The 25,118-nt window shown below is 40.6% G+C and overlaps 1 protein-coding gene across 1 annotated transcript; it reads left to right on the top strand.

The window, feature by feature from the left end:
* Positions 1–688: 688 nt before the first annotated feature.
* On the top strand, positions 689–25,118 carry DCBLD2 (discoidin, CUB and LCCL domain containing 2). Its single transcript, XM_026035880.1, has 15 exons — positions 689–737; positions 1,775–2,002; positions 5,574–5,711; positions 6,863–6,914; positions 8,265–8,337; positions 10,485–10,618; positions 12,027–12,067; positions 13,591–13,806; positions 13,946–14,070; positions 19,143–19,290; positions 19,662–19,832; positions 20,780–20,873; positions 21,235–21,284; positions 22,390–22,527; positions 23,455–25,118. Exons 1-15 carry the CDS (start codon positions 689–691, stop codon positions 23,889–23,891), a joined length of 2,094 nt encoding a protein of 697 aa, XP_025891665.1. The 3' UTR covers positions 23,892–25,118.

The raw sequence follows: 25,118 nt of genomic DNA on the forward strand, positions 1-25,118 counted from the left end.
TTGTTTGTACTGAAGCAGATGTTCCAGTTACCTTTCCTACAAGAAGGGGAGCTGTTTGGAGTCAAGGCCGCTAGCAGAAAGAAGCTCACAGTGTCCATCTGTTTGCAATAGCAGCTATGCCCGCAGCAGGCCAGCTTTGAGAACTTGCAACTATCATCTGAGGTACTCAGATTATAAAGAGAAYAGTTGTTCTTACTAAAGGCAATGTGCTTTTGCAAGCACATTAATCAAACATGCTTCAGTTTTGCAGGGTTTGTTTCTCCCAAGTTGCTCAGCACGCACGCTCGGCCTGCTGTTTCCTCAGCATTGCGTGCCATCCGTGTTAGGAGTTTGTCAATGCTGTACAACTTTTGTCTAAAAAACATGGGTTACTTYTTAAAGTTTAGAAGAGGAGCATAAATTTGTACAGTGAAACAGTTTCAGCCCATAAATTTTTGTTGTTGACACAAACACCTACCGATATTCACAGTATTGGGCATTGTGGATTTCTGGAGTGGGAAACATTGACAGGAGGGTAATTCTGTCGGAATCCTTTGTAGGTTCTGCACACATGGCATGAATTTTGAGGAACAACATGGATCTACAAGTAATAAATGTGTTTGAGATGTTGGCAAACACTTTTTTTTTTTAGCAGTGTATGTGAGCTGATTTTGCTTGTAGTCTTGTTGCTTACATTACTTTACTCAAGATGATGTCTGATCTTGTCAAGATCATGAAGGGCTCTGATCACTTTCAGGGTAGCGTGTCCAGCTCTCTGCTAGAAGAACCCTGGACCTTCTASGGTCAAATCCTGAGGGTGATAATACTATGCTTGGCTTAACATTGTTTCATGTACTCAGATTCAATAGATAACTTCAATAGCACTGCAGGCTAAAAAGCCTAAATTAGAGATTTTACTTGACTGGTCTGTGTTACTGCAGCTGTTAATTCTGTGGCATGTGGCCTTGTGCTCAGAAATACCTCCGTGTATCTTGATGCAGCTACTCCTGAGGAGCCACCGAGGGTGGATGCTCTGCTAAGAACMTTCTTCCTTTCGGGAAACATATAAATTGTTCTGCTTCCTGTACTACCTGCTGGCGGCAATTCCCCTTGAGCTTTTGAGTAGCTAGATGTATCAATTTGCTCTTTTTTGATGGATTGTGAGATTTCTGAACTTGTGCTAATTTTCCCCCATGTTAACAAATCTTCTTTAATATTGTTATTGGCATGTAAAATGAATAGTATTGTGTTAGACCCGTGGTTGGAGTTATAAATGAATGCATCATAGAAAGCCAGAAACACCATGTCTCATGAAAGGAAGAAAGGCTTAGTTAATTACAGCATTAAAATTGTTTTCCTATAGAAAACAACACCACAACCATTTGATGCTCAGAGCTAGCTGGCAGTTATTTTCTTTACAATGTTTGATGCCCCTAGTCCTTGTGTCCCCTTGTGTTCTCCTATCCTGTTAGGAATGCCCCAACAAGAACGAAGCAACAGGAAGGCACTCTTGCTTCCTTGGGGCGTTTATCCTTCCTTTCCACAGACTGATTTCCTGTGTACCCAAGTGTTGAGGGACCGTGAAATTTGCAGCAACCCTCCGATCAGCCATGATCCCAACTTGAACAGCAGGAGCGACAGCTACAGGGTCTTTTGTCACCGTTGTCGCCCCTGTGCGTGACCTGCCCAGGGGCAGCCCAGCGGGTGCTGGGCCCTGCTGGGCCGTGGGTGCRGAGCGGCCGGCGAAGCCGCGAGGGGAGCGCCCTGCAGCTGACGCCTCTGTGTCCTCCCGCAGGCGACGGATGCGGCCACACCGTGCTGGGCCCCGAGAGCGGGACCCTCGCCTCCATAAACTACCCGCAGACCTCTCCCAACAGCACCGTCTGCGAGTGGGAGATTCGGGTGAAGCCTGGCCAGCGAGTTCAGCTCAGATTCGGCGACTTCGATATCGATGACTCGGATTCCTGTCATTCCAGCTACCTGAGGGTTCACAATGGGATTGGCCCCGCCAGGACAGAGATAGGTAGGAGTTGTTTTCCATACTTGAAAGCTGTTGTGGTGGCAGCATTTCTGTTGCTCCTAGGGACCTTCATGAACCTGCTCTGGGCATAGAGCAAGTGCACTGTGTGTCATACTYAGTTATCTGCTAGGTCCTGAAAACCTGTTGCAAGTCAGTTGTATTTTGGGCAGTCAGAGACCTTGCTAGATATATACATGCAACAATTTGTATTGTGTGGGCTTCAGAGTCTTAGGAGAAATGGTGTGTACTGTATACGGGAATTTTGCATGAGCAAGAGAAAGGAATTTTAGTAATTTCGTAATCAGAGTTGTGTTTTTTCCTGAGCCTGTCACTGGGGGGAAACCCTGCCAAACTTATCTTATCATGGCATTGTCTGTTTTACTTTGTTGTTGGTGGTTTTGTTTTATTCATTTTTCTCCTTTTTTTTTTCTTTTTTTTTTTTTTTTGACAGCACAGGTTAAACCAAATTGAACTTCTTGACTGTTTTTGGTGTTTTTTTTTTTTTTTTTTTTCAGATAGCACCAATCTGCTCTGAGGTGTGTGCAGGGCTTTTAAAATCTTTGTCACTATTTTGCATTAAACTCAAAATGAATTGTCATTTTTGCTTCGCTTGACTTAGATTTTATTATGCTGAATTTTTTTCCCTAACCACTTTAATCTGTRGAGAGAGAGAGAGAGGTGTTTACTTCAGTAACCTGGTTTTTGTTTGATTCAAATCCTGCTCTCTCTAAATCACTCTTTTTATGAAGAGGCTAGAGGAACGTTAGCTTAAAGCTCTTGTCCAACTGTTACCTAGGTAAGCGTGTCTGAAAATAAGTATGTGCTCGGAGCTGCTGAGCCAGCCTTGCTCTAAAATAGCAAAGCACTGAAGTCCTTAAATGGCAAGGAACGTCCAGTTCTGATAAGTCTATTACTCACTTTTACAAGTGATTTAATGGGCTCGAGTAAATTTTCTCCTTCATTAGTTTCTCTGGACTTTGAGCTGTTCCCAGCTGGTGTGGCAGCACAGTGTGCTGAGCGAGCACGTGTGGGCTTCTGCTGCTAATAAATTAACTCACAGAACATACAGAGATAGTAATCCTGACAGATAAAGATGATGCAGTTTCTTGAACGCTCATGTTTGAAACAAGGAGCAGTGGTGAGATTAGACACAGTGGCTTAAATYTGTTTGGAAGAAATTATTTTCTGGATTTATCCTTTGTTTTTTKCATTCCGTGCTATTATTGTGATCTAACCTTGGAAAGCTTCTATGAAATAGAATTTGGAAGTCAGTGGTAACATTCTTAATACAAAATGAGTTAAAAATAGCTACTTAGTTTCAAAGTAGAGTTGTCAGTAGATTGGTTCATTGATAAGTGGATAAAGTCTCCAGTAAGCTAAGCTCRAGGGCTAGCTCTCATTCCAGGTCTTATGAATACTTGCTAGTAAACGAGAAGATCTGTATCCTCTAGTTTAATGAGAGCAGAGGGTGTTTGGTGTCAGATGCCACTGCAATCCCAGCAGAATGCAGACTCCAGACAGATTAATTTTGCGTGTTCTGTGTAAGGCTGGCTCTGCAGGAGCAGAAGGYGCAAGCGGCCATGGGAGTTCCCCCACCTCCTGTAGCCAAAGGGCTGTGGACTCCTTCAATGCATCAACACAGGGAAATCAGTAATTTTACCTCTCCTATATATAGCATTAAGGATAACATTTTCACAGAATCACAGAATGGTTGAGRTTGGCAGGGACCTCCAGAGATCATCTAGTCCAACCCCCTSCTCCAGCCAGGGCACCCAGAGCGCGGGGTTTGCCTATTTGTGGGGCCACCTTTTTGAAACATTTGTTGAAGAGCTGAAGAGAAGCCAGGGAAGAGCAAGAAGGATGATTTATAGCTGATAACAAAGCAYCATGAGGTGCAACACTCTGCTCTTCCTCGGCGGCTGTATGTGTGTGGCACACAGCATGGTTTTCCCARGCTAGACTGGAAGGTCTTGCTGTGTGCATTTGCCCAAAGAAGAGGTTAAATGGATCTGGAGGGCACTCTGAACAGCCTGCCCTGAGAGGGCTGTGCTCGTCAATGGTGTAATGACATCCAGTGGCTGAAAATGAAATTATATATTTAAAAAAAAGAAAAAAAAAAAAAGCAGATGGGAACATGATGTGATTTGTCATAATTCACTTAAATCACTGAAATATGACTTGGAGCAAAACATGGGATCGATGTGGAGCCGTGGCAAAAGCTAATTTATTATTTTGCAATTCTTGCTGATGAGCAGCTTGCACAATGAGTTAAAGTGAGCTGATGTTTATATAATTTCAGAAATTTAATTAAAATATGTTAAAATTATCTGTTTTCTATTTCCATTAGAAAATACCTAATCAGAGTAAGCAACACTTTGAAAACACTCACTGAAGAATGATAGGAATTTATAATTTATTTTAATAGTATTTGAGAGAGCAGTTCACTTGTTAAAGGCATTTGATATATATTAGCATATTTATTTACAGCTGTTTCTTTTTGTTATCCCAGTCCCTCTATCTTAGTCGTGTTGTTCCCTATAATTCAGAAGGGAGTCTGGCTTCTCTCTTGCTATTCCCAGTGTGATAAAGTTCTTACCCACTGATGACAAATATGTGAAGTGGACTTGCAACTCTGCTGATCTGCTGCAAGAATCTTAAATAGGATCGTAGATGTTTTATATCATTGAGAGCCTGCAGAAGACAAGATATTTTTCTCTGAACTACTTAATAAACTTACTAGTAGCTTGTTACAGTTCCTTGTTAGCAGGACTGCTGATCTTCGTATTGACTTGAGTCTGTTTAACAGGCATCCATCCAAGTAATATCAAATCTTCTGGTAATTCTAAAACTTTATAGGCAAATATTCTCAAAACTGCAGGTTCCAGCTTGAAATGAATTATTTCTCATCTTTTTGGGTGACAGAAGAAATGCAAATTCAGATGCAAAACTAGTGCAAGCTGGTACAGCTTTTTTTTTTTTATTTTGTTTTTATTCTTTTGGTTCCAGTATTTCTCCCAGATTTTCTGAGTGCACCAATGGGAAATGGAAAATTAACTGGTTGACAGYTTGTCATAATGGTTTGCAGATATGATTTTATGTTAATGCTGAAGTGGACTGAATGATGCTGTTGTACAAAATTAAGAAAAGCAGCTGACAGAAACTCTGAAACAGTGCACAAGGGAGAGCCACCCCTGCAACAGAGGAAAGAGGAAGGGGCCCTTCCCTTACATTCCCTTCTGTAGATGATTTTTGTTGCCCTAACTTGTTGCTTTTTCTTAGTAGCTTTCTCATGATCTTTGAAAACTGAATGTGAGCACTACGTGTAGATAGATAGATAAGATCACATTTGTTTGCAAGTGCTTTAAGGTGTTYGAGGCCTCTTGATGGTGACAAAATCTACTAGAGATGGTGATTGTACTATTTGCTTTAAATGCACACTGAATTCATTTATTAATATCATCTCCATGGATTTGTTTCCAGCTGTGCACTAGGTGTAACATGAGTTTACATTACATATGAAAAAAAAAGAGATGCTTATTACCTACRTTGTTTTGTGTGTGTGTCCCTCCCTCAGGAAAATACTGTGGCTTTGGCTTTCAGATGGATGGTTTAATTAAATCGAGAAGCAACGAAGTGACGGTGCAGTTCATGAGCGGGACGCACACGTCTGGGCGAGGGTTTCTGGCCTCGTATTCAACCACCGACAAGTCAGGTATTTATCAGAGCCTGGCCTCACAAAGCGGCCCCAATGCTGCCTTAGCTTCCAAACGGAAGGATATTAAAGCCGTCTTCCTGAGACTTCTGCCAAGGAAACTGGAGGGCTAAATWACTACTTAAGTTACTGTAGTTTAAGAATAGGAGATCAGAGGCTTTCCCTGTGTAACAAAGTAAGAATCACAGTCAGCTATTATGAGTGAAACTGCTGTCTGGATAAGGGATGAATAAATATATTCAGAATAAAATAATCAGGACAGCAGCCTGAAAGGTTCTGAACCATCTGAAAGATTTTCTTAGGGAACATGTCTATATTTCATATCAAACCACCTCCTGTAAAAGTTAATTTCATTAACAGGCTCCTATATATCCATGACTCTTTATGTGATATACCTACTGCTTTTTAGTTTTCTTTGCCATTTTTTYCCCTGCTGCCATCATGTTTCAGGTGACTCCAGCCTTTAGCAGAAGCTACTGTGTTTGTCCTGCATCTCTCTCCACCGACTGTACACATGAATAACTCAGGCAGGCCGTCAAGAAACAAAGGGTTGCCAGCAATTGCTTTGCAAGGCACAGTGTTTGAGGAAGACCCTTGCAAGAAATAGTTCTGAAAAGAATAAATGAAGAATTTATATTTTTAATGTTAATTATGTGGCTTTTCTGATATAACACAAATAGAACCATAATATTTGAGATATCACTTGTGAGTACCAGTAATTTGGTACTCTGTTCCCTCTGCTGCCTGTTTCATTGCTGCAGGACTGTACTGTTAAATACTTAAAACTCAGACCTATTTACTTCTCTGTTTCTTCTGAAAAGGATGTACATGTGTTACCTTCATAGCTTCTGTAAAGCATAACTATACATGAAAACTAGACAGCATGAAATATGAGTTAGGTTTAGTGCTGCTTTGCTTGTCATCACTATAATCCTGTTGGGCTTCCCAGTTACTCAGACAAGTTATCAAGGTTTACTGTAACATAAAATCTGTTGCAATGCTGCTGTTCATTAGAATATGCTTTCTCAATCTGAGGCTTTTGGTTGAGATAGATTCAGATACATGATTTTTTTGTGTACTTTTAAAAATCAGACTCAAATTTGTTTTCTTTATCATCCCCTTTGACATGACTTTTTTYTTTTTCTTTCCAGATCTAATTACCTGTTTAGAGAATGCGAGTCACTTCTCTGAACCAGAATTCAAGTAAGACTATTTTGCCTGTCCTCCTCTCTGCTGAAGTCACTGTAAGGTTTCTTCTTCACTCTGTTGCTTACACCTGATACGTGTTGAAAGCTAGCTGTCCAGAAGACTTAAGAAATAAAATAATTAGGATTAGAGCTGCATATTTTTGACATTTACACTTCTCTTTTCTCCTATCTACCATTCTGTAACCTTACATGCAGGATACGATAGAATCTCATTAATTTGCACTACCACACAGAAGCTTTTAGAGTGTCTTATTCCTGTAATGTTGTGTTACAGCACATATGTACCTTAAGTACTGAAATTTGTACTGCAGTTCTCAAAGGAGCACTAAACTGCAAAATGGATTAAAAAATCACAAGCACATCTCCCAGCTTGGGGTAAATTAATGAGGTATAAATATTAATGAGATATAAAATGCTGTTTCTTCTGATAAAGGAAACATGATCATTTCCCTTTTTTTCTTTTTCCTCACTTCCATTTAAAGTCAGGGCAGTGTTCAAAACTTTAGATTATTATGAATTCTGTAAACTAAGTTTTGGAGATGCTAAATCCTGATGTCTTTAAACCTTTCAAGGTGCAACCTTTGCATTTCTCTTCGTTACCCCAAGTCCCAAATCAAGGCTGCCACTGTAGCTTCTGCCCTTATTCAACATGGGCTGCAGTCCCCACACCCCCTCCCTTCCATGGGACATGTGTAGTATCTTACAGCTGTGGTTGAATTGCAGCAAAAATGTGACAATTCACTTTAGAATCGTCACGTTTTAATGGTTTTTGTATGCACAGTATAAAACAGCACTAGAGTGCAAATGTACAGCAGAGGCACAGCTGTCTCTCCACTTGCTTTTGATGAGATAGTATAAATTAAATTTGGTCATTCTTTTATAATCAAATCATTGCCGGGAGCTGCTATAAGATAGCATTACTTTTCAAGCACACTATTTAAAAGAAGCAGAATATGTAGATATGGAAGTCCTCACAAAATACATCCACAGTTTTGGGGACCTACATGTGCAAGTAATTTCCAATTGATGTTAGTTGTGCCTTATTTATATTATAAAATGCTTGCTATATTAATTCACTGCATTCAAACTGGATCTGTCTCCTTCAACTGAGATATTCCTCTGTCTTCTCAAAGGCATCTTACCTTGTATTCTTGTCTTTATGAGTATGTTTTTGTCTGCTTTGATAGCTGTCTTAAGATGTATCATTGCATAGCTGTATATGAATGATAACATAGTGAATTGCAAATCAAAAAATACTGCTCCTCTAAAAAATATATATAATGTGAATACATATATGAGTTGTGGTCAYATGCATATCTTGTCTTGATATTTTTTTCTTTTCCAGTAAGTATTGCCCAGCTGGATGCGTGATTCCTTTTGCTGATATTTCTGGGACTATTCCCCATGGATACAGAGATGTAAGTAAAYGAAATAATAGGGGGACTCATGTGAATTTTGATTTTTAAAGAAACCAAAAACATATATGATTGAAATGATATTAGAGTTACCCACGTTAGCTCTGCTGCCTGGGTTCTGGAAGCTGTATCCCCTGAAGGGAATAAGCTACTGTTTTTTTACACACCAGCTGAATGGCTGGTGCTTCAGATGCAGGCCCTTCCAAGTGACGTAGTGTACTAGAGACTCAAACGTTTTTGCAAAGTCTGCTGAGAAAGGGGCATCATCAAAATATTTCTTGATGCTTSCCATTTTTTTTGTTGGCTTTCCCAAGTGTGAAAACATCACGTATGTAAAGAAAAAAAACATTTTTTTTAATGATGTCATCTAATTTATGACACCATGATACCTCTCACTCAGCCTGTCAGTGGTTGCCTTGTTTATTATTACAAAATGAGATAAGGAATATTGTTTGCACTCAGCAGCTATGAAATTTCTATGTTTACTAAGAAATCTGCAAAAGCTTTTGTCCCTACTTTTCAAATGTCAGCTTTTGTAACAGAAGTAGGATATCTGTCATAGGACTGGAAGTTATTGACTCTGTTTATTTTTAAAGAGTATCACTTTGCTATAAAATTAAATSAAATTAAACCTCAGTACCTGCTTTTCTTAAAGTATTATTTTAATAAGCAGTTAGCTCAAGTACAAAGAAAGAATTTAAAAATTTTAATAAGCAAGGATTTTTAATAGTTAACATGAACTTAAAGCATGCTTATCTCTGATATTCTTTTCTCAAATATTTGCAAATCCTAGGCCCAGGTGCAGTATTGCCACCACATATGTTGCATGTGCTGGCCCCCAGTGACTCCTTCCCACATGGCAGTCAGATAGCTCTTGTGTCTGTCAGTAAGACGAAGCCAATTCTCTGCTTAACAGGTTTGCAGCATCTGTAGGAGTTCTGCTTCTTAGTTTCCTTCCTTCCTTTTTTTTTTTAATCCTAAAATCTGGAAAAAAAAATACTTTTGTGGAAGGAAAAGGAGGTTTGGGGAAGTAAATTCCTTGGGACTACCTTTTTGTATATTTTATTGCTCAGAATAGAAGGCAGAGAATTTCCAAGACATCAAGTGATGGAGAAGGAAAGGAAATTGTCCTTCACTGTAGACTATGTTTCAGGTAGAGATTTCTCTTGCAGCCCTCTCTAATGATCTGAGCTGCTCGTTGGTTTAAAAATGCCCGAACCCTTGATTCGTTTGTGTGTGACCCTGAGGTCCCCAGGCCTCGGGGACCTGGGGCGCCTGTTGCCRACATCCTCTTGCACACAGTGAGGAGACCTCCTCAGGCTGCAGAATCCCCTGCCCTTTCCAAGCAGGAGTAAGAGGGAAAGGGGAGCTATGAATGGATCAGCCAGAACTATTTACATTTACTGGAATTTTGGGGGGATATTTTGAGGATGGGAAGCAGAGAAGAACGCTGCTCTAGTTGTGCATAAAATTGTTTTCTAGCTTTGCTCTAGCTGTGTTATAGGTTTGAGGGCCTGCTCCAAAACACTTGACAATTAAGCAGTAAGTGTTGACTTGCAGGGTTAAGCCAGTCYTGTGTCTGGGTAGAAAAAGTGCAAGTGTCACTCACTACCACAGGTGTTGGCAGATCCAGGCTAACAATATTCTGGGGCAGAAGGGAGGAACAGTGTCCTGCAAAAGTGCTCTGAGTAACTGATCTCTGCAGGCCTGTACTACGTAGGCAATGGGAGTCCTTGGAGCACATTTTAGTCACATATTATTGTCCCTGTGTGTGGGTCACACTGGTGGATGGCTACGGCATGCTCAACCGTGAGTTAAAACAAGAAACACATCCCATCAGCTAAACTTGGAAAGTTGGCTGTGCATCAGTCCTTAATCATGAGATAATGAACTTTGTGTGCTATTAAAAGAATTTCTATGTGTGTCTATTGCACATCTGCTCTCTGGTGTAAAAGAATAAATTCCATAATAAAAGAAAAATGAGTCGCTTCTAACAGGAGCACAGGTAACAACAATTTGCATTATGGAATAATAACAACAGAACATTATTTATAATAATAATGATAACAGTGTATTATTTACAGCGTCATGCTTATCTACAGTTACTGATTCACAGTGTAGCATTATGTTTTTCTTCTTCCCTCTTCAAGTCCTCCTCCCTCTGCATGGCTGGCGTTCACGCGGGCGTTGTGTCGAATACTCTGGGCGGCCAGATCAATGTTGTCATCAGCAAAGGCATTCCCTATTACGAAGGCTCTCTGGCTAACAATGTCACCTCAAGAGTGTAAGTGTATCTCCTMTGTCCTCCTTATCTTTGGCACTGGAGATCTGGGCAACATCTGATCCTGAGAGTAATTTTAAATAGTGGAGCTGCCTCCTCCGTGGRCAAATTCTGTTCTGTAATGTCCTCWTGATGCTCTCTTGCTGTGGAATGGTTATCGCTTCATGTTTTAACCCCTACACCATAAAGATTAATTTTCCAATTTCTACAAGGAATTTTATCTTCTGAAATACTGATGTGAATGTCACATCTGAAACAGTAATTTGAATGCAATTTACAGCCCAGTTTCGTTCTTCTAGTTTGTTATTCCTAACTCTTTTTTATTTTTATAGAATACTCTCATTCTCTTTCTATAAAAAGAAGGGGACAATAGATATAGAAGGTAGATAGTAATTTTCTCACAGAATTGTTTTGCAGGATAGTGCTGCACACAGTGCTAATCTTGTCTTCATGTCAGAACAATGTGCGTGGGATTCCCTTAAGGGAAAAGAGGGAGAAGAGGGTTTTGTTTTGTTTTGTTTTTCCAGTTCTATAGTGTAATCCAGTATGTAGGAATAATTCAGCAGAGTATCCCTGTCTTTTTCACAAGACCCTAGAAAAGTAAGGTGGTAAGTGCTAATWGCTTGGTTTGGTAGTGATGGGAGGAATCTGGGGCCTAAAGGTCCCCTGCACTGGACGAGCGCCGTTTTGTCCTGGGAKGCCTGACACGAGGCTGGGCAGCTCAGGCAGCTCTGTGCATTGGTGGGGAACTSGCTGCGGGACGTGGCCAGATGAAATCTGAATAATGAGTAACAGATTCTTGGGGAGGGTGGAAAATATCAGTACATCATATTGTGGAGGTGGTGGAAATTTCTAAGCGTTTGAATACAATGCTTTTGGAAAATCAAAAGCTTGGGKTTTTTTCCCCCTTCCTGTCCTTAGGCTTTCTGTGAGCTTGAAGCATGAAAACTTTAGTAAGAATACAGGAGCTTGCAGAATTGTGYTTGCATTCGATCAATATATTGGTGTTTCTGTAGTAGCTGTGTGTGGATGTGGATGGAAGAGGGATGTTTTGCAAGGGAAACCAGTGTCCCAGTGCTGAAAGTGACTCAARGGGACTGATTCTTGTTTCTATTGTTAGCTTAACTTGATAAACAAAGCATTTTAAYGAACCTTTTATATTTTGCTGCCTTTGTTTGAAAGGCTTTCATAGAGATCATGTCTCCCAACTACACTGCAGGTGAAAAGGGGTTTGCATTTAAAGTGCTTCAGCTTGGTAGTGGAAAGTGTTACTTTGATCATGACGGGCGCTTCTTTAGGAATATGTGCGTGGGCTTCAAAGGCAGGAGTCAGATAAGAGAAAGGAACCATCAGTTTGTTCCAGTTTTGCCTAGTGACCGTCACAAAACCCGGCTTCTTTTGTTCTCCACAGGGGACCATTATCTACGAGTCTCTTCACCTTTAAGACAAGCGGTAAGCATGAGCACATGAAGTACACATTGCTATTCTTGTACAAATATTCTGAGGAGAAGTAAGTGTCCGTGTGGTTCATTGCTTAATTTTTGTTCTGATCGGTGAGTTTTTTTTTYTAAATGACATTCCTCAATAACATATATTTTTAATTTACTGGCTTGTTTTGATCACTGGTTCTCCAAGTGCTTCATGCATATATAAACAAATACTGTATTTAATACTTAAGTTTGTTTTTATTCAGCTGCTTATAGCCACATACCTGTTTGTTCTGCTAAGTTAATGCTCTCCCTAGGTATATTTAAGATATTCCAAAATCTGCTCTCTCAGGAATGTAGGGTGGTTGTCCTGCCAGTGTCTTTTAAAATCTTGCTGCTGCCTAGTATTTAGTAAGCTTTGCTCATCTGCAGAAAAATTCTTTCATGTTTGGTTCTTGTGTTACAATCTCTCTTAAGGTGTTATAATCTGGTTTCTTTACTTCAAACTCACTGGTAAAGCAGCGTTTTTAAAGCTTTCCTTACTTTCCATGTTTTTACTTTGAATTGTTTATTTTCTCTTCAGATGAAGATTAGCTGTAGGTTTTAGAAAGAAAGCGGCCTTTCTGTTGATCGCTCTAAATGTCACCCTTGAGTGAGTGTTAGAAATACAATAAAGATGTTGATCTTGTAACTAATGCCATTTAAATAACAAATCTAACAAAAGCAGTGGGTGCCTATTTAGCAAGGATAATGTAAATATGGAAAATCATATACATTACCCCCCTCCCAAAATAAACAAATACTTTTCCTAATGCATCAACGAAGGTCAGTTGTGCTGCATGGGGAGTGAGGGCAGGAAGCTGACAGATGTGAGTGTTTGGAGATGAAAATTAAGACAACTCAGCAAAAATTAGAAAATACAATGCACATAGTATTCCAGTAATTTCTCTCCCAGACCCCTGCAAGACTTGGAATAAGGAATTGCATGTCGGCTGACCTAATGACTATTAAAGCACAAGCACAGTGACCRGGCACGTTGCTTGTCAGAGCTGTGGGTCACAGTGTTTCGAGTGCAGGGATGGGGAATGTGGATGCTGCTGGTGGGGCCCTGGCAGGGCCTTGCTGCAACTCTGCCCCACGGCGCCCTCGGCAGCGGTGGGGAAGCAGCTGCGGGCAGATGGGGCTCCCTGCTGAGCCATCCCGGGAATACCTAGTGGAGAGGGGAAGGCCGCTGGCACTGCCGGGCACCATCTGTACGAGAGCACAGGGATACCTGCTCGCCACATGCATTTAACTGGAATTTGTAGTAGCTGTCTTCTCACCATTAGTCTGAGGCAAGCAAAATAACATTTAATACTGAAAACCAGAGCTTGGGCCCAGCATCACTGGGAGAGAGCAGGGGAGGACAAGAGTTTTGTCAGCAGTGTCGTTCCTATAGAAATGTCTGTGATTGTAACGTTTGCGTGTCAGCTTTTAAACGCGGAGCAAGTAAAATCTTCGTGTAACCTTGGTTTTTCCATTTGAATCTTTACCTCTTCCATTGCCTAGGTTGCTATGGGACGCTGGGGATGGAATCTGGAGTAATCCCTGATTCCCAGATTACGGCATCATCTGTCCTTGAGTGGTCTGACCAGATGGGACAAGTGAACATTTGGAAACCTGAGAACGCCAGGCTGAAAAGGCCAGGGCCTCCTTGGGCTGCTTTTATCAGCAATGAGCAGCAGTGGTTGCAGATAGACTTGAATAAGGAAAAGAGAATAACAGGTAAGTGAACCTGCTGTGCCCCCTTAATTCAGGGAAGGAATTCTTGAAGCAAATCCTGTCTCTTTTTTTTTTTTTTTTTTTTTTACTGGAGCCTTAACATTTGAGCCTTTTCTATAACTGGAAATCTTCACTTTCACAGGTATTATAACCACTGGGTCAACCTTACCTGAGCACTACTATTATGTGTCAGCCTACAGAATTTTATACAGTGATGATGCACAGAAATGGATGGTGTACAGAGAACCTGGCATTGATAAAGATAAGGTAAACATACCACACATTTTCTAGGTATGTTCTATATAGATTTCAGAATTGTAAATATGACTAGCTTTGGTATGGAGACGAACATTAAATAACTATTTTTGAGTGTGATTTGAATCACAAACAGCATTTATATAAAAGGAAATGTGAAAATGTGGAAATATGTGAGGATTTGAAGAATAGTTTTGAAATGGAGAAATGACTATGTGAAGAGGCTTCTGTTTCCTGCAGTACACCATTTGGCACTGCATCCCTTGTGGAATAATTAGACTTTTTTCCAAATAGGTTTTATTTTTCAAAAGTAGGATTTCTGATTCTCATCATATTCTGAACATAGTATAAATACCAGGGGTTATATTATTTTCTCCTTTTGTATTTTTTTGAAAAAGCAGTGCTACATTGAGATTCCAGATGCCTTCTTGCTTTAGGAAGAATTACCTAATGTAATCAACAAGATAATCTCTTTTTCCTCGTGTTTAAGATTTCTCAGTACCTCATACACTGTAAAACTGAGAAGATGAATGCACTACCTGTTCTTCACAGAGGTTAATGACAAATTTTGTTAAAAATTATGGATTCTTGCTAACCCCACTAGAAATAGCTTTTCCTCAGTTTTCTTAAAATTCTTAGATACATTTTGCCTTTCTTTTATAGGCCTGTGGTGTCACATACAGATGGAATAAAAAAGATTTATTTAGTTCATTTAGGATCCTTTGTCAGTTGATCTCATTAAATCAGTCTTTCAGACTTCCTATTCAAGATATATTTGGTTTTAATGGTCTGTGTAGCTACTGAGGCAGCTTGCAGATGTAAGCCACAAAAAGCATTTGGCATGTTTTTCCTCCATAAAAATTCCTAGTCCACTTCACTSCTTTTTAGACAGATAAAAGCAGAGTGTTTTGGGAAGGGGAAGTCTTAAGCCCTACTTAATTTTTCTTCCGTTTACAATGGATTAAAAGTATTTCCAGGTGGGCTGTGACAGTCATTTCCACTCCAGCTGCCTCCTCCAAGCTTGCCTCTAGGTTCTGTCTCTCGTTTCTTCCAACAGTGACTTACAGAGACTTACAAAAGCTTCTGCAAGGAGATGTCCATTTCTTCCCAGTCCCCAGCCTTGCAAATGGTCCCCAGCCCATAGATAAAGCCACAGAGCATCCATCAGCATCTGACATGAGGAACTAAAACCTCTGCACTTGGTAGCAGTCATTGCAAGCAGGAAAGTGCTGGGGATCTGGGCTGTAGTTAGATTCCCAAGGAGTTGTTTTAGCTGAGTTCCTAGTGAAGTTTAATCATCTGAGCTGCAGATTTCTGCCTAGGAAAATAGAACAGATTTCAGTGGTTAAAAATACCTTTGCTGTTGCACTTCCAGCCCTCCTATTGACAAGGTTAGATATATAAATATCTGCCTTGTAAAATTAAGAGCTTTGGACATAATCACGCAGGGAAACCTTCCTGAAAGGAGAATACAATGACCGACAGGATCTGTCCTTCTCTTTGAACCTACACATGAACTAACTGTTAATATAAGAATTCAAAACAAAACCAGATTTTGAGTGCCCTCTTCTGGCCTTACAGTAAAATCTTGATTTGTTAGATTCAGACTTCATAGTTAATATTATTTTCCTAGGAAGCCTCAGCTGCTATTGCATTATAGTCTGAGCATGTTTTTTTCCTTGCACGGTCGTGAAGTGAAACAAATGTTGAGCTTAATTATAGGTAGCACTTTTCTGGTGATGCTGTTTATGTTACTGTGTACAATGTACGAAGATGACTGGCCCTTCGAAAAGTATCAGCTGCAAGGTAAAACATTGAAGTGACAAAGAAAGGGAGAGCTTGACACAGTTATAGTCTTTAAGATTAGAATAGCAGCTCTTTCTTCTGCCTCATCTCATTTGATACAGCTTTGCTTTTAGATTCACTTTTATCTTTCCCTGTGCATATCACATCAATGCACACCAGACAAATCAAGACTTACTGTTCAGTTGTTTTCTGAAGAGTGATTAAAACTGACAGTCAATGGTTGCCTCTGTTGTTTAGGACACTGGAAGCTTTTCTAAGGATTTCCTCTATTCTTCTTGGAAAATATCAGTCACAGAGAAGTGTACCAGCATTCTTTCTTTACATTTTTATTTGTAAAACAGGAGAAAATGTTTGAATTGGGGAGACATGACAGGATGTTTCAACAGTGGTTGTTCTCTTAAAAAGATCTGTTTGAAAGCACAGGGGCATCTTTAGGAAGTTGGAATCTAAATGGACTGTGAAAGTGTTTTCTCATCAGTAAACTTGCACTGTTTGTATTGAGCACAGAAGCAAATGATGGTCTAAAAGCGAGTCGACAGGACATATTGAAATACAGGCAAGGCTCAGTTAGTATCTTGATACCTCACATCCAATGTCAGATGGAGGTCAGAATAAGGCTGGAGGAAGGAATTACTTTGTCATTGGTATTGTTTAAAGGTAACAGCCAACCCTCACAATTCTGGTTGCCTTCACTCATGAGAAACATGAAGTGCGACTAATTGTCAGACAGGGTTGGGGTGCTGGAGAGCAGAGGCGCAGGCTCGTAGGTTTTCTTTTTGGCTTTTGTATTTATAACTAAAGGATCCAAATGCTGCTTGTGCCTCTCTAGTAGTGGCAACTGGCATGATACAGCCCAAGTGAGAACATAGTGCAGCAGTTGGACTATCCATGTCCTCTCGAAGATGCACCAGTGTGCTTTGCTTCTCATTTGCATCGTTATCACAAGAAATGATTGTCTGGTGCAAGCTCTAGCTACTTGTTGACCTAAAAATAAAAAAAAATAGGAAGGTGATTCTTTTATTACTATGCTGAAAAGTTGCTATATATTGAAATCCAGTATTTTGTCTCTCCATTCTCGTAATGTCTCATTAAATTGTGACTATTTGCGCGGGCAGACTGGTTTGCAGCCTGCTTTGTATTACTCAAAATAGTAACCTAGACTTACCCCAGCATTTAATCTGTCTCCATTCATTAGGAATATTTAAGCATAATAAGATTATATTCAGAGTACTTTCCAAAAACAGGATAAATATCCCAGAGAGCCATTTACTTGTAAAACTAAACTGCAGGTTGTGGAAGAATACCTGCTTTCAAGGCAAATAGTTGGCATTTCCTACCACTTGCAATTGTACCTAGATTTTTGGCATCACATTTTTTGGTATTACAAAAGGGTTAGCAGTTAATTTGGTGGCGTTATTTGGATGCCTAGGCATAAAAATGCTGGTGACTAATTTGGGATGAAGAAAAGACAATGCAACACCTACCTGAGGTATCACATTTATATTTAAATTTAAAATTAGTTTTCTGTGTCTAATGAAATTGATTTAAATGTTTATATCGGCAGCCAGGGCTTTCAAACATGAGGACAGTTCCTGAGTGTTTAAGGACAAACCCAAATTTTTGCACATAAGTAACACTCATGGGTGTTGGGTGTCTGACAGACACACTGTGTGAATCAGGGAGCCCAGGCATGAGTTCCTAAAGGACCCTGGGGTTGTTCTGCTGCAGTTTTTGTGTATTGAATTGCTGGTCTCCTGAAATAATTGTTTACTTTCAAACCTGTTGGATATTGCAGTCATTCTGTTTGACTTTAAAGAGTGTAATAATGCACTCACGGGAATGTAATAACAAAAATACTTAATCTTGTGTGTATAGTATGAAATGCCGACATGAATAATCAGAAGTGTATTAAAACTCTTTAACTGCTGAATTTGACACGGACACTTCAGCTGCTTTGCAATACAGTGACTACCCTTACTAGTTGTAAGGGGCTCTAGWATTTATCAGTCAAGTGGTTTATTTATCAAGTGGTCTGAGTGAGCAGAAAAATCCTAGGTGTGTTTGATACTTGCTTTTCAGGCCTGGGTGGGTAAATGCCATAATTTGATGCTGTAAAATTCCACTGCAGTGTTGCACATCATTTGTGAAGTCTGTGCTGGCATTTTAAGGATAAACGTGCCCCTCATTCCCTCTGCCCCTTCTGCTGTGGTCCGTGTTGCAGTAATATCCAGGAGCTGCGTGGGCAGCGCTGAAGCGCAGCTGCTGTGCTGGCACCACCATGGAAAGAGAAGTCACTTCTCACCTAAAAGACMTAACACTGAACCCGAGCCCTCCCTGTGAGGATAAGGGAATGGGTCACTGGGTGGAGTGTTTGGCCTAGTCGTCTATATTGTTTTAAGCAGCTCCATGGAAAACTTAATAGTTGGACAGAAGTTTGTAGATGTGCCTGCTCTGCATCTTGCCTTGACTATCTGCTTCCTGCTTACGAATTTCAACCAAAGCAATTCTGTATTGTCAGATTATGCGTTGTCCCTGAATAACATGCCAGAGGTGCTTTGGCTATAGCAAGGGCTAGCAGTGACTGATGACCTAGAGCTCCTTCCTTACGCAAGTTCATCTCCTTTTCTTCCTGACCTGAAGAATTGCAAGTGAGCTTGTGCATGCAAGATCTCTAGATGTTGCATTCCCAGCCCCAGGCCTTCCACACTGCTTGCAGTTCAGGCTTTGTAGATAGCAACCACTAGAGGCCAGTGTGATTCCATACTTGACTTATCTCTTAGTTCTAAGAAGAATACCATACCCATTCATAAAGCAGGCCATGCTTCAACTGTGAAGCTGTGTGAAGGCACCAGTAGCTCCTACTTTTCCATTGTTGCAACTGCCCACTATAATTGAAGAATAAGTGAGAAATGCCCAGACAGCACTGAGTTAAAATTATTTTTCAACACCATTAGCGGGCAGGGTCTTTTTTTTAAAGGTAAATTTRGGGTAACATCAAGAGAATATTGCATGGTATCCTTATGTGAAATAAGGCAAGAGGTTCCACCTCCCTGGGCCCTTTGTTGTCGTTGTTGTTGTTTTATGTCGTTGTTGTTTYGCACAGGGCAGGGGAAGGGGAGATGTGCAAGAGCATTGTTTCGGGGTGAAATATTCCCAGGATTCAGCACTGCTTCCTTTTGGTAATTAAATTATTAAAATCAGTGTACTGAGCATTAGACTGAGCATTAGATTTGTATAACCCACTTGTGCCTCTTTTTTTTTGTTCTGTTATTTTGCAGATATTTCAAGGGAACACTGAATATTACCAGGAAGTTCGCAATAATTTCATTCCACCTATTATTGCACGTTTTGTCAGGATTAACCCCTTAAAATGGCACCAGAAAATTGCAATGAAAGTGGAACTCCTAGGATGTCAGTTTAGTATAGGTAAGACAACATAACGCCTTTGAATTGTGCAAGATAAAATCTGTGAAGCAGTGAAATAAGTTTGTAAAGATTATATTGTGGGTAGATTTTCAACTACCCACAGTTAAAAATATACTTTCTCTAAAGACACCAGTCTTTCTCTGACTGCTACTTTTGTGGATTATTTTTTTAAGTTATGAGGCTTATCGGCCTTTTTAGGTGTAACAAGTGTGTTTCAAAAGACGTCAGTCACTTTCCATATTTGTTTTTCTCGCATCTTCTTCTTTTCCTCACCGTGTAACACAAACTTTAGAATAAAAAGGGGTCCAACTGTCTTTTCTTGAAAAAGAAACTGAAAAAATAGCACCTTTACAAATACTTTTCTTCTGAAGGCCGTGCTCCAAAATTTACCATGCGGCCACCACCTCCGAACAGCAACGATGACAAGAATGATGCCTTCAGTGATGACTTCATGCATTCAGTGAGGACTTCACTGGAGACAGATAAAACAACTTTCACACCTGAAATAAAAAATACCACAGTGACTCCCAGTGTAACCAAAGGTACCTACATTTAAGCATTAGAAGTTCAAAAACCCCTTATAGTACTTTGCATACATTAAATGGTTCTGAATTTAACTTTTCTCCAAAATCTTTATATGCTGTAGCAAATAATCACTTTAATATAACGTAAATCATCACTTTAATATAAGTACTCTAAGATGCTTATGATAAAAATTTACAGTTGCATACAGTATGCAGAAATAAAACCAGTTCRAAAAGAGAAGTAAATACCAACTGTCTGCTTTTAAAATTATTATTCAAATCAAAGTCAGCTTTTAATTACATAATAGATTTTCCATTAAAAGAAATAGTTGCATTTTTGCTTTCCCYTCAAAATTAATCAGAAGTAACTTCCTTGTTGTTTAATTTGACCTTTTTTTAGGACAAAACACTTTTGGTATAGGTTATCTTTTACAGAGTGTACGTGTTGGCATGAAGTTTGAWAAACATACAGTCTGGCAGGATCATGTTGTTTATCAAAGAAAATGTTGAGAAAGGGAGAAAGATTACTGCAAGTATAGGCACTGATGAGCATCCTTTAGTGGGCAGCAGACAGGTCTGCAAACCCTGCGTAGACTATAACAGTACTGTAGTGTTTGCTTCTTGTAGGAGGGTCAAACCTAAGTGGTTGTCTTCTCCTGACATCTTTTGCCTTTCTTGGTTCATAATAATCCATGTCTTTTCAATGAAAAAAATATTTATATCAAAAAAACCTTTGATTAAAAAAAAAAAAGCTTGCAGAAATGCTGCCTATGTGTCAACAATGTGGGTGTTAATGCTGTTTGAGCTGTAGGAGCATCCAACAGGGCAGCATAGCTGCCAATAAGCCAATGCAGTAGACAGAAAGCTACCTAGAAAATGACTGGATGACAAGTAATGACTTTCTCCAAGTGATTTTCAAGCATAAACCCTTCTGTCTCACACCACTTTGTTTAATGACTTTGCAGACGTGGCATTGGCAGCAGTTCTGGTTCCAGTCCTCGTCATGGTCTTCACTACTCTGATTCTTATCTTAGTTTGCGCGTGGCATTGGAGAAACCGGTAAGTGACTGGAGTAATAGAAGTGCTTTAAAGGAATGTTAGTCTGGTGTTTGGAATCGAGATGTTTTGCATGAAATACAATGGGAACTACATGGCCTGCATTTCTGGAGAGTCTTTTCAGCATTGTGTTGTGTTTGTGAGAAAATGCCCTTTTTAATAGCTAATGTGATGGAAACTGCTTTCTGTAACTATTCTCATCAAAAAATGCTTTTCCGGAACAGATTTTTTCCGGTAGCAGCAGACTGGTAATGGGAAGTCAGGTTATTGGTGCTTGTACTTGACCACCAGTTACAGCAAAGGGAGCAGCTGCATCTTCTGATAAGCACACTAGCTAAAACACTCCCTTTTCTTTCTCTCATAGCAAGAAAAAAACTGAAGGTACTTATGATCTACCTTACTGGGATCGTGCAGGTAACAAAAACGGTTTAATAAAATACTTTGCTTGGCATTCTTGCTTTAATATGTATCTCAAATTGCAGTAGCTTAGGTATTTTCCAGTGGCAGTAACCCTTCTCTATTGCTGGTTTATTATAAATGTAGGGATAGTAAACTCTGAATGTCCTTTCTGAGCAGACTTTACTTTTGGTTCTCTGAACTTTCTCCAGAAATAAAGTCYTTTCTCCAATCAGACCTACAACTATAAAATTATTTTAGTAAACAAAGCTGAGAGCCCCTTACTTAGAGCAAGATGAGAAAAACTCGTGTCTAAGGAATGTTTATTAAACAGTACCTGGTATTTTTTTTGCCGGAAAAAGCATCTTGGCATACAGACCTGTCAAGTTTTATCTGTCTTTTTTGCCCTATTAGTAGTGTGGGATGACTTGAATCCCCTTTTGGGTAGAACTTCCCAATCTTGCGCTCCTGTTCCTCCTCATTGAGATCAGGCACTTCTGCAGGGCAGTGCTTGTCTAGTGCCCTGAGAATCCTCATGCTAGAGCTTAAGCCGAGACCTGCTGCAGCCGTTGGCTTCTTACTGTTCATCTGATTGTGCTTCATTTTTCTGTCCTCATTTTAATAGTCTGCATCTGTGCATTTGTTCAGTGACAGCTTTAAATGTTCCTTGCCCTTTAGGCAAGAAATCTTTTAATGATTTTATTTATTATAAATCCATTTCTGCTAGATCCTAGCATTGTTATATTAGAATGTTAAAATCAAAATATGAGGTATTTAAACGTTAATAATAGACATGAGGGATATTTTTTCATGATTGTTTGAATATCTGTGTTCAGTATGCAAGTCCGTTATAAAAGGAACCTGCAATTCAGCAAAATGCAATTTCAGAAAGTGCTGTTCTAATCTATGGCCTCTCTCTCTCTGACCCTACTCACAGATTACTTCAAATTTTGTTAAACACTGTCTGGTTTTGAATCTGCTCTTTGGTCATGCAAATACTTACTGCTTGCCTTACTTGCTACTGCAAAATATAAGCTGTGTAGTACAAAAGACTTCTCTTCAGTAGCTTAAAATATAGAACATAAAGATTCTTACCTTTTTCTTTTCCTTAATCCATGCAAAGGATGGTGGAAAGGAATGAAGCAGTTTCTCCCCACCAAATCAGCAGACCACGAAGAAACTCCAGTTCGCTACAGCAGCAGTGAAACTAGTCGCCTAAGACCCAGGGAAGTCCCAGCAATGTTACAGACAGAGGCTGCAGGTACTTCGAACACCTCCTGAAATACAGATCTGATCTCAGAGTACCATGGGAGTAGGTATTAATTTACTGATCCTGCACGATGGAAAGATATTTTTGCAAGTAAATGCAATAACCCAAAGTTTCTTTACTTGTTCTTAAAACTCAGGAAGGATTGAAAGTCTCTTTAGCCATGTTTCAGGTACTGAAAATAACTCCATCACATCATAATTGCACATAAGGCTGTAATAYATCACATGTATCTGCACAGATAATATAAATTAAGCCATCCCTTCAATTTGGAAAATGGAGAATTCCTGATAACAGGATGTGCCATTTATTTGATGAACCAGTCGCTGGAGGACGATGACTCTGCCTTTGGGTCTGTGTTTACTCATTGATGGCAGAAACATGCAGACCTGCAGCCTTCTGGCTTCCCACCAGGCAGAATTGCTTCTTTTTTGGCTGCCAGCTCGTCTGTTTTTAGGCAGCTGTCCCATTTTCTCACTTCCAGCCTTTGTTATTCAGATCACCTGTCAAACTAACACAGCTCGGCAGACCATGTGCAGGCTTTCCCTCCCGCAGCCACACTTGAGCCAAAGCCAGCCAGGATAACTTCATTTAAGTCAAATTTTCCAGGGAAGCAAGTTCCAAAAAACTAAGAAGTTTGCTTTGAGGCAGATTTGCAACAAGGGAAATTGTGGCTTACATGGGGAAAAAATGTGTTACAAACCTAAGAAATCAGGATCTCRTGGCAGAAGTTACCTAGCAGCTTGTAACTGACTGTTATTTTCCGAAGCACCTAGCAGTGGCAGGTAGAGCCCATTGGTTTGATCACGGATAATAATTTCTGTGACGCTCCTGATAGGATCTGTTTATTGTGATGCCACGATTAATGAAAAATGCATAAATTGTCTACATGTGTTTTCCTTTGCCGGGTCTTGCCCGCAGAGTATGCCCAGCCGCTGGTAGGGGGGCTGGTCGGCGCACTGCATCAGAGATCCACCTTCAAGCCRGAGGAGGGCCAGGAGGGGAGCTACGCCGACCGGGACCCGTACAGCTCCCCCGCGCCCGAGCTCTATCACGCCTACGCCGAGCCGCTGCCCATAACGGCGCCCGAATACGCCACCCCCATAGTCATGGACATGTGCGGCCACGGCAGCGCGCCGCTCGGCGCCGCTCCCGTTTCCACCTTCAAGGCCGCGGGGGCCCAAGGCGCTCCGCCAGCAGGACCCTACGACAGCCTCTCGTGTCGGACAGAGAGCCCCGCGGCAGCGCGGGCGCTGTACGATACCCCCAAGGGGCAGCCGGGGCCCGGCGCCGCGGCCGAGCTGCTCTACCAGGTGCCGCAGGGGCTGCCCCATCCCGCCGGCGACCGGCCCAGGTAGCCGGGCGGCTGCGCTGGGAAAGCCACCCCCTCTCCTTTTGGAATCACTCTGTCTTAATGTTCTTCGTCTTAATACGGTCGAAGCAAAACACGTGACAAGGGAGGTCTGGGAAAAGCRGCGATCCTGCCTTTCCCGTTGTATGCGAGTCCGCCTTGTCTCCGGAGAAGCCAAGGACTTCTGTTTTCTACAGTTGTCTGTCAGCAATGAAGGAACTTTTCGAGATTTACTTCAGCGATGTGAATTATCAGTTGGGAGAAGCAGCTTGAAGTAGGAAAGTCAGTAATATAGGTCTTGCTAATGGTACTATTTCTTAAAGAACAAGCAAGCAAAAATCTCCTAAACTCTATATGGAAGYGCGAGGGACTCCAAAGTTCATTTTCCCTTAAGGAATAGCTGCACAATATTCCAAAAACACATTAGTTGAGACTGATGGCAGAAAAAACACATTAACATCTTGAGAAAGCAGTCTCAGTGCTAATCTACATTATTCCAATAATGTATTCTGCATTATTCCGTTTTGTTCACAGAAATGGGAATCACCGTGTGTGTGTGTGTGTGTGTTCCTCACATGCTTTCCACGCCAGTTTTATCATCTTTCTGAAACCAGAATCTGGTAGCTCCATAGTTTTTCTCCTCCGTCTAGTCTCAAGCCACTCAGCCCCGTTACTTTCCAGAGGAACGGTAGGCACAGACTAAGGTTTTAAGGAAACTCCAAAGCAACTGGCCCTGTGTCTGCCTTGAACCCAAACCTCCCCCCAAGCAGACAGGCGGCAAGAAGCTTCCAGGTGCTCAAGGAGACCAAATTTGAGAGTTTTTTCCCCCTCGAGGTGTCTGTTGTTGTGTGTTTGAAGATGTGAGCACATACAAAGAAAGAGATGTGCCTACTTTGGTGAGTCCATGCGGAAGGACACAAATACCCAAACAGTGCCTAGAGCTCGGGTTGTTCTACCTGCAGTTTGCACATCAGGCACATCTCAGCACAATTKCAAAGCTTGGCCCTAGGGCATTTTTTTTAATGAATGTTCCTTATTAGAAGTATAAAAGACTCCAAAACCTTTGCTTAGATGCAGGCTGATTTCAAGTGTGCTAATTTCAGAAGCATTTAATTGAGTATATAGCCTTTGAATGTTCCAGTTTTCCCAACCGTAAACGTTGTGGCCCATCTGAGATAACATAGGCTAGTTTTATTTAGGTGATCACCTAATGAAAACAATTCTGATGCCATAT

The sequence above is a fragment of the Nothoprocta perdicaria genome, unplaced genomic scaffold, assembly GCF_003342845.1.
Source record: "Nothoprocta perdicaria isolate Ctin4 unplaced genomic scaffold, notPer1 scaffold_169, whole genome shotgun sequence".
NCBI classification, from domain to species: domain Eukaryota; kingdom Metazoa; phylum Chordata; class Aves; order Tinamiformes; family Tinamidae; genus Nothoprocta; species Nothoprocta perdicaria.